The 10,112-nt window shown below is 40.5% G+C and overlaps 1 protein-coding gene across 1 annotated transcript; it reads left to right on the forward strand.

Annotated features, from left to right (window-relative positions):
• The first annotated feature begins 781 nt into the window (after nucleotides 1-781).
• On the forward strand, nucleotides 782-5,014 carry ARC (activity regulated cytoskeleton associated protein). The gene is made up of 2 exons (XM_075352812.1): nucleotides 782-3,965; nucleotides 4,379-5,014. Exon 1 carries the CDS (start codon nucleotides 1,316-1,318, stop codon nucleotides 2,519-2,521), a length of 1,206 nt encoding a protein of 401 aa, XP_075208927.1. The 5' UTR covers nucleotides 782-1,315; the 3' UTR covers nucleotides 2,522-3,965; nucleotides 4,379-5,014.
• The last annotated feature ends 5,098 nt before the right edge of the window (nucleotides 5,015-10,112 follow it).

The raw sequence follows: 10,112 nt of genomic DNA on the forward strand, positions 1-10,112 counted from the left end.
TGGGTGGTGGGGTCTTCCAATTTGAAGACGTTTCACTGTATTTCTTAAGCCCAATCCTGAGATCTAACACACAAACTGTAGAAAATAATCTCAATACTTTCCTCAATTGTCACATTAGCACTACACTTACTCCTTCGAGGAATAAACTCCACCTTGGATTCCCGACAGTCAACGATTTCGTATTTTGGATGTAGGTCTCATTCCCCCGTTGTTTTTTTTCATTATAAAAGTCAGCCTACGTATGACATATTATTCAACAGACTTGACTTTTCGTCAGCCTACTTCAATAAAATTTTCGAATTCCTTCCCCCTTACGATACCGACTGACCTAAATATTGTGAGTCAACGAGGCTGCGCCACCATCCCACTCGGCAAACAAGAGTGTCTATGCGAGTGTGTGTACTTCATGTAGGTGTGTGTACGGTGGGAGGACATGGTCCTTCACCCATCTGGTAAAAAAAATCAGATGAGACCTTTTTTGTCAAGTTCAGACAGGGAAGACGCGTAATATTCCGTGGGAGAAGTGTCTCCTGGTTATTATAGCTCAATTACGTATTTTCGCAGAAAGAGAGAAAAGGGAATTACACATTCTTCCAAAGCTGGAGTGTTCACAGCCTTCCAACGTGTTAGCTGAATCATAAGGAAGGGGGGGCATAGAATTGGCATCCCAATGTTCCGGTTGTCAGGGAGACAGAAGCTCCAACCAATGAGCGTCGTAAACGTAGAATGGGGTTTGCTGATAACTCACATGTCGAGCTCGGCAAGATACAGTATAAATACAGAGCCTGGAAAACTATCCTCACAAACTCAGATGCGAGCAGATAGGAAGTAGCTTTCTCTCTTCTCTTGCATTCGCACCGGCTTTCAAGGATCGTTACCGGCTCACTTTTAGCTCAAAGACTTTGTTTTTTCCGGTTGTGAGAAGAAACTTCTCTGCATCGAAGGCTTGGACAAGGTTTCTCCTAATCATCGGGATTCCTCCAAATGCTACAAAACTTCTGAAAACAACCGGACATTCTCCTTGGGTGATATCTATCTACCGTCTTTCCTATCTCTGCTCAACGTTTCAAAAAATTGCATTACTGAACTGAAAATCTGAAATTGTTACTTTGTATTCTGATCGAATTGTAGAATGTTTTTGGGATTTCTTGAAAGTGCTCTTAATTGAAAAGCATAGAGAGAAGTGTTGCATGCCTTTAGCAAGTCTGCTGCTCGGGGAAGTCAATCTCATTGACGATAACTTTTCCTAACAATTTCAAATTTGAATATTTTTGAAAATTTACTAAATTGTAACTATTTGTATCCAATTCTGACCATGGCAGCAAGTATGGCTCTCAGTGGCATCGTAGCACCCGCTCTCTCTGTGCCTGAACAAACTGTGGCTCTACAGATTGGTACTTGTAGTCCAGCAGAAATGTTGGACAGGGTCAGAAAGACGCAAGTGTATATTCTATCTGGGGTTTCCAGACAGGTTGAGAATGAGCTGAAAGGGTTTAAGAGGTCAGTACAGAGGTTAAATTCTAACATGAATGACCAGTCCCCGGTGGTTGGGATTCAGAGGTGGAAACGATCTATCAAGGCTTGTTTGATGAGGTGTCAAGACACTTTGGTCAACTTGGAGAGGTGGGTGAAGAGGGAGATGAACTCGTGGAGAGGTGTGTTCTCTCGTTTCGAAAAAATGGTTAGCAAAGCCGATCAGAACCTGTGTAGGACATGTAAGATGGAAGAGAAGCATAGGAGGTCTTTCTATGGGGAGAAAAGCGAGAAAGAAAAAGAGGCAGAGGCCAATCAGGAGATTGTTGATCCTTATGCCCCCAGCCCACCATCATCTCCACCCCCACCACCACCTCCACTGCCAGCTCAGTCCTGCCACCCACACCATTGGGTTGTCATTTCTGTTGATATTTTGTCTCCTCCTGAGTTTGATGCCAAAATGTCAGAAGATCCTCGTGAGTTTTTAGTGAACTTGGAGAAGTTTTTTAAGCGTAGCGGGTGGAACGAGAAAGTTTGGCTTTCTCAAGTAGACAACCACCTGACGGGGGCAGCGAAGAAGTGGTGGGAATACAGGCAGGAGACAGTAGAAAGTTGGCATGACTTCAAAGTCGCCTTTTTGCAGTATTGTGAAAGGATAGTCGTTAGAGAAGCCATCAAGAGGGACTTAGATCTTCCTCAGAGGCGTTGGGAACCCCTTGAGCAATTTGTGTGGAAGAAAAGAGCTTTATACCATAGACTGTATGTTGATGCTAACGAGGAGGAGATGATTCGTTACATTATTAGCACCCTGCACCCTGAGATCAAACGATTCCTCAAATCCCCCCTCCCCAAGACCATGGACCAGCTGGTGCAGATGGGGAAGGAAATCCAATTTGATTTTGAGCAGTCAGAGAAGCTAACCCTTAAGGCGGCTTATTCAGATGAGCAAATCAGCACGAAGCTGAATGTCATCGTCACCAAGGATCCTTACGATAGCAATAGCAATAGCATAATCACCGAGAAAGCGGGCTACATAGAAGCATGTTAAGCAGGAGGCTTCGCAAAATTTGGGGTGAAATTAATGCTCTTGAATGAAAAATACTTTTTGACTTTTGGAGGAAAAAGTCAATTTAGGTTCAGAACTTGTAGGAAAGTTATAAGTTTTGTGCAAGATGATGCAAGAACGTTGGTATCAGGAGGATATGACAAAGGGATTTACATTCAGAAATAATCTGCTCGATACAAGTTGAAGTGAATGAAGCGTAGATACAATATAACAATATAGGTTTTCTCATGTGATCAGGACATATTGCCCTGCATGTAGCTGGATTGTAAGCAGTCATTGCCTTCTACGACCACATAGAGCAGAGGAAACTATGGAAAAGTTTGTGAAATGTCACCAGAATCTGGTGTCACAACTTTTTTTTTTAATGCAAATAATGAAAAAATAAAAATCAAAAATACAATATTGATGATTTTTTTTTTTTTGCACAAATGTTCTGCCTCCTCCCTTTAAATTTCAGGGAACGGCATAGGTAAGAAAGTTCAGTTTTAAGAGCATTTTTTTATATCGAATGTAAAAATAAGAAAGAAAAATCCTATTTTTTTGGTATTTATTACTATTATTATTATTATTATTATTATTATTATTATTATTAATATTATGCTGTACGTACCAAAATGTCAATTGTGATCTATATTGTACATAGGATAAATACGACTTATTGTAAAGAGCGGCAAAAGTGTCATGGAAATGTGACTTTTTACCATATTTTATTAGAAAGCAATAATATGCTTCAATGACTATGAAAAAAATGTAAAATGTGTCAAGTTTATTTTTATAAGGATTCTGAGAATTTGTAACTTTGTGGTTTGGAGGTTGGTATTGTAAAATGATACTTTTGGTGTTTTTGTACATGTGGAAAATCCATGAAAATTCATAGTAGCAATTTGTATCAAACAACAATAATGTGTTGCATCAAAGTCAAACCAAAACTTTGGAATGTTACGTTCGTGGAACCTTGGAAATAATCATCGGACATTGATCGAAATTTCTACCCGATGGACATTTTCATATATTTACATCTTCATGATATGGAAAAGAAAAGTTCTAATGGACAAAAAAACAAAATGGACCAAGCAGAGAACCATTTCTAAACCTACGAAGTTGAAACAACTTCCCGCGAATCAACGTTCTCAGCTATGCCAACCACTGCCGGTAACATTACACAAGGGCGGTGTAGAATGTAGGACTCTCAGTCAACTCTCAGGAATATCTGCAAAATTCAGGACTTCTTGAAAACAGTCTTCAAACTTTTTGAACTTTCATGTTGGACTAGATCTTGGCAAATTCCAAAAGTCTAAGAGCCACCGATCCAGGAATTCTCATATGGAGTGACCAAGGAGGACATCACTGATATGTCTTGCTCTTGCCATGAGGTTGGTCGTGAAGAACATCCATCCTACGAGCTGGAGAACCTCTGTAGAACAATGTAAGTATATGATTTGAACTTTTCAATGTTAATATCTTTAAAAGTATAGTAGATTAAAAAGTTTTAGCCACAAAATGTTAATTCTAAATCCTAATGTCCTTTGAGTTCACGTAGTTGATCTACCTTAAACCAGTGGTTCCCAAACTCCAGTCCTCTTGGCCCCCAACAGGCCATGTTTTCAGGATTTCCTTAGTATTATGCCTTGATAATGATTACATCACCTGTTCAATGTTAAGAAAATCTTGAAAACATGATCTGCCGGGGGCAGTGAGGACTGGAGTTTGGGACACGCTGCCTTAAACCAACCATCCTATATTAGACCAAGTCATTAAGATTTGTAGTTTAATGTATAAAGTATAAAACAACTACAAACAAAAGTCCTAAACTCAACTTTCTTTATTGTTCCTTTTCAGATGCCGGTTCTAAGCTTTCGGCAAGTCAATGGCAATTATGGCAAGACAACTCTTCGTCTTTCTCTTGGTGGTGGAGACTGATGCCTACAACCGGGCACATACGTGGTCAGCTCTGGAAAAGATCTTCCAACCGTTCCCTATGTGGACTCCAGGGACCCCACTATGGACTTTACGTCAACAAAATCTCAAATCTTCAAAAAAAAAAAAATCTTCGAAAAACACTTTGTACGCCTACAGTCCCGCGAGTACAAACCTTCATTGCCGTCTCGTAACCTCAAGGCCAATAAGGCACCGCGAAAGCCTGACAACTTCGTAGGACGTGTTTCTGATCTATTTCATCTCGCCCTTGTTATTTCAGACGGTCGATACTTCTCCAATATTGAATCAAATTGTACAAGTGAAACATTGTAGAGTGGACCGGACAGGAACGATAAAAGTGACCTTAAATTGGAAGCCTTATCAAAGATACAACATAAAAAATGAAGGAAATGTCAGGTTTTGTACGAATGGTCTATAATACATGTATGGAAGCACATCGCATTTATCCAAAGAGGTCTTGTAAAATTCATTTTGTAAAACCAATTGTGTCAATGTACAGATGACTATTTCATAATAAAATGTAAAAATATAACAAAATTTGTCCTTTTTTACTCCACGTTGTTTACGAGGTGTGGGTCATAATTACTATTACTATTTTTCTGAGTTTCTACCCCACTCCCCCCCTCCCCCACTCCCCCCACTGACTCCACATCAGCTGCGCTGTGTATTAGAGTCTGGGGTCATCTGATATTCAGTCTCTCCTCCATGCTTTACACTGCAGCCCTGTTCCATTCAAACATCACCATTATTATGTATTTCAACGTATCTACATTGTCTGTTACAGACTGAGGAAGTATTCTAAACCATCTCAAGATGATGAAATGGTTTAGAATACCTCCTTTAGTCTCTCATCAGTGCTTTACACTGCAGCTCAATTCCATTAGGACACCTACTGACACTTAGTGGGTATTAGGGTCTCTAGTCTTATCAGAGGCCCTGTGTTTCCCAATGCTTTACTCTACAGCTGTGTTCTATAAAGTCACAGTCACCAGATGATATACTCCCTTGTCCCCTCTGAGGCTCTGCTTTTCCCTCATGCTTTACACTGCAGCTCTTTTCCAGTAAGGCATAGTTATTTTTGAGTACTACAGCCTAGTGAAGTGTGAATGAGTCCAAAATGCGGCTCCTGTTGCATCAGAAGTTTCCCCTTTCCTCCATGCTTTACACTACAGTTCACTTCACTTTGTCAAAGTTATTTAATAATCTATATTAGCAACTTTGTGGAATTCAGCTAATCCTGTTATCTGGCAATAAAACACAGTGATTAGTGGCTCATTCATTGACCTTTTACAAATTGCTGTTTCTATCCTGTTTGATATGCAACCTGTCCCCCATGCTTTACACTGCAGCTTGCTTTATGTGTATAAGCACAAGTTCTGCAGGAAGGGAGTACAAAGCAGATTTGTATTATAGCATGAACACTGGTTTAGTGGAAAAAATAATATTATCAGTAAACTGATAGAGACATGGAAAGCAGAGTAGGGGCATAAAGCAAATAATAAAGAGAGGAAAAAGGGTAGAAGCTTAAGGCAAATGATAGATGGGAAATAGGATAGAGGCATAGGGCAAATAATAAACAAGGGGAATAGGGTAGAGGCATCAGGCAAATAATAATAAACAGGGGGAATAGGGTAGAGGCATAAGGCAAATAATAAACAGGGGGAATGGGGTAGAGGCATCAGGCAAATAATAATAAACAGGGGGAATAGGTTAGAGGCATAAGGCAAATAATAAACAGGGGGAATGGGGTAGAGGCATAAAGCAAATAATAATAAACAGGGGGAATAAGGTAGAGGCATAAGGCAAATAATAAACAGGGGGAATAGGGTAGAGGCATCAGGCAAATAATAATAAACAGGGGGAATAGGGTAGAGGCATAAGGCAAATAATAAACAGAGGGAATAGGGTAGAGGCATAAGGCAAATAATAGACAAGGGGAATAGGGTAGAAGCATAAAGCAAATAATAAACAGGGGGAATAGAGTAGACGCATAAGGCAAATAATAAACAGGGGGAATAGGGTAGAGGCATAAGACAAATAATAAACAGGGGGTATAGGGTAGAGGCATAAGGCAAATAATAAAGAAGGGGAATAGGGTAGAGGTATAAGGCAAATAATAAACAGGGGGAAAAGGGTAGAGGCATAAGGCAAATAATAAACAAGGGGAATAGGGTAGAGGTATAAGGCAAATAATAAACAGGGGGTATAGGGTAGAGGCATAAGGCAAATAATAGACAAGGGAAATAGGGTAGAGGCATAAGGCAAATAATAAACAGGGGGAATAGGGTAGAGGCATAATGCAAATAATAATAAACAGGGGGAATAGGGTAGAGGCATAAGGCAAATAATAAACAGGGGGAATAGAGTAGAGGCATAAGGCAAATAATAGACAAGGGAAATAGGGTAGAGGCATAAGGCAAATAATAAACAGGGGGAATAGAGTAGAGGCATAAGGCAAATAATAAACAGGGGGAATAGAGTAGAGGCATAAGGCAAATAATAGACAAGGGAAATAGGGTAGAGGCATAAGGCAAATAATAAACAGGGGGAATAGAGTAGAGGCATAAGGCAAATAATAAACAGGGGGAATAGAGTAGAGGCATAAGGCAAATAATAAACGGGAAATGGAGAAGAGGCATAAGGCAAATAATAAACAGGGGGAATAGGGTAGAGGCATAAGGCAAATAATAAACAGGGGGAATAGGGTAGAGGCATAAGGCAAATAATAAACAGGGGGAATAGGGTAGAGGCATAATGCAAATAATAAACAGGGGAATAGGGTAGAGGCATAATGCAAATACTAAACAGGGGGAATAGGGTAGAGGCATAAGGCAAATAATGGACAAGGGGAATAGGGTAGAGGCATAAGGCAAATAATAGACAGGGGGAATAGGGTAGAGGCATACAGCATATATATGCACGGAAGAGGTAGAGGCACAAGGCAAGTAATAGAAAGAGGGAAGAGGGAAGAGGGTAGAAGCATAAGGCAAATAATATAGGCACGGAAGAGGTAGAGGCATAAGGCAAATAATAGAGAGGGGGAAGAGGGTGGAGGCTTAAGAAAGTAAGAGAAAAGAGGGTAGAGGCTTAAGGCAAATAATAGTACAAGGAAGAGAGTAGAAGCTTAAGGCAAATAATGGCAAGCGGAAAGAAAATAGAGGCTTACGGAAAATAATAGAAGAGGGGAAGACGATAGAGTCTTAAGGCAAATAATAGACGGGAAAGAGGGTAGAGGCTTAAGGCTAATAAGAGAGAGAAGTAAGAGGGTACAGGCATAAAGCAAATTATGTAGAGAGGGAAAAGGGTAGAGGCTTAAGGCAAATAATAGCGAGTGGAAAGAGGGTAAGCACTTAAGGCAAATAATAGACAGGGGAGAGTAGATGCTTAAGATAAAAAATAGGTTGAAGAGGTTAGAAGCTTAAGGCAAATAATAGTAGAGGGAAGATGGTAGAGGCTTAAGGCAAATAATATAGAGGAAATAGGGTAAGCACTTAAGGCAAATAATAGACAGGGGAGAGTAGATGCTTAATGTACAAAAATAGATAGGTTGAAGAAGTTAGAAGCTTAAGGCAAACAAAAGTGGAGGTAAGATGGTAGAAGCTTAAGGCAAACAATAGAGGAAAGAGGGTTGGGGCTTAAGGCAAATAATAAACAAGGAGAAAAGGGTAGAGGCTTAAGGCAAATAATAGTGGAAGGAAGATGGTAGAAGCTTAAGGCAAACAGTAGAGAGAGGAAAGAGGGTTAGGGCTTAAAGCAAATAATAGATGAGGAGAAAAGGGTAGAGGCTTAAGGCAAATAATAGTACAGGGAAGAGAATAGAGGCTTAAAGCAAATTGCAAGCAGAAAGAAAATAGAGGCTTAAGGAAAATAATAGAAGAGGGGAAGATGATAGAGGCTTAAGGCAAATAATAGACTGGAAGGGTGGTAGCAATTTTTGGCAAATGATAATGGGAATAGGGTTAGTGGTGATAGGGCAAATGATAGATATAGAGGGGGGGCAGGTTTAGGCAAAAGATAGAGAGAGGAAAGGAGGTAGCGGCTTATGGGAAATACTAGAGAAGCTTGCAGCAAATGATGGATGGACGGGGTCGCGGCTTTAGCCGTATGATTAAGTCGTTAATGTAATTAGAGCACAAGCTCTGGGAGCGAGCAGAGCTCCTGCGTGCAGATATGCCCGAATATCACCTTGTTCGGGGGGGGATACATTTGGCGCGCACCCTTTCATCACCACCAGTGCAGAAGTCTCTAAATTTAGCCAAGTGAGTGAATTGGACGGCTGCCGTTGTTCTGCTGTCCGCGAGCGCGTTCTGCAGCCGCCATAAAGCGCTCCATCACACAGAACAACAATTACCGCTAATATTTAGCTTTCCAGCTCACACTGCGCCCGTACAATGGGGAAGAACAGCAGCCGAGGCGCCAACAATGCCAAATTAAACTCACACAAAAAGCTCGGCACAAAGAAAAGATGGCGCTGAGAGGTGACTCATATGTGTATACGTGCCACCGAGCGGCCGACACCTTTATATAAGCTGTAATTTCTCCATCTTTTTATCCTGTAGAAAAATGTAAATGGTTACCATAGTAAAAACCGCGCAAAATCCTGACACAGAACGTAGAGGAGGAGAGGCGAAAACTGAGAAATCCACATCAAGAGGGTCTGCAGCTTCCTATAGACCCCATGAAAAAGAAATGCCGAATATTGGAACTTTTCACTGTGGAGTTCCTCTGTTACTCCTCCTGGAAATGTCTGGATAGACTGAGTCCTCATATACTCTGACACCAAAAGCAGTGAAAGACACATGAGAGGTCACAGGGAAACATCTCCAACTGATAAAACCCAGGAATTAATGTATTCCTTCATTACCAGGAAGAACAACAGAGGGATGACGCAATCACAAGAAGAAAGGAGAGAAAACTGGAATATCTAGGAAATAGGAGAATTTACTAACAATGTGATATGAGGAGAGCCGGGAAGTCTCTATTAGGAGTCACTGGCAGTGTCCTCTTCTGTGAAGCTAATGACTTTTATATGATACAAAGTATTTGTATCTATAACTCTGGGAAAAGCGCAGCACGGCACTGCACCTGCCATACACAGCATTCACCACACCGGAAGACACCACCTGTATCCATACAACAATGTCAACATAAAATACCAAATTACATAACAAATGCCCAGGTTATACCGGCTCTACATATAGAATTATATACAGGAGATGCCCAGGTTATACCAGCTGTACATATATAATTATATACAGGAGATGCCCAGGTTATACCAGCTGTACATATATAATTATATACAGGAGATGCCCAGGTTATACCAGCTGTACATATATAATTATATACAGGAGATGCCCAGGTTATACCAGCTGTACATATATAATTATATACAGGAGATGCCCAGGTTATACCAGCTGTACATATATAATTATATACAGGAGATGCCCAGGTTATACCAGCTGTACATATATAATTATATACAGGAGATGCCCAGGTTATACCAGCTGTACATATATAATTATATACAGGAGATTCCCGGGTTATACCGGCTGTACACATATAATTATATACAGGAGATGCCCAGGTTATATCAGCTGTACATATATAATTATATACAGGAGATGCCCAGGTTATA

The sequence above is a fragment of the Anomaloglossus baeobatrachus genome, chromosome 6 (genome assembly GCF_048569485.1).
Source record: "Anomaloglossus baeobatrachus isolate aAnoBae1 chromosome 6, aAnoBae1.hap1, whole genome shotgun sequence".
Classification (NCBI taxonomy): domain Eukaryota; kingdom Metazoa; phylum Chordata; class Amphibia; order Anura; family Aromobatidae; genus Anomaloglossus; species Anomaloglossus baeobatrachus.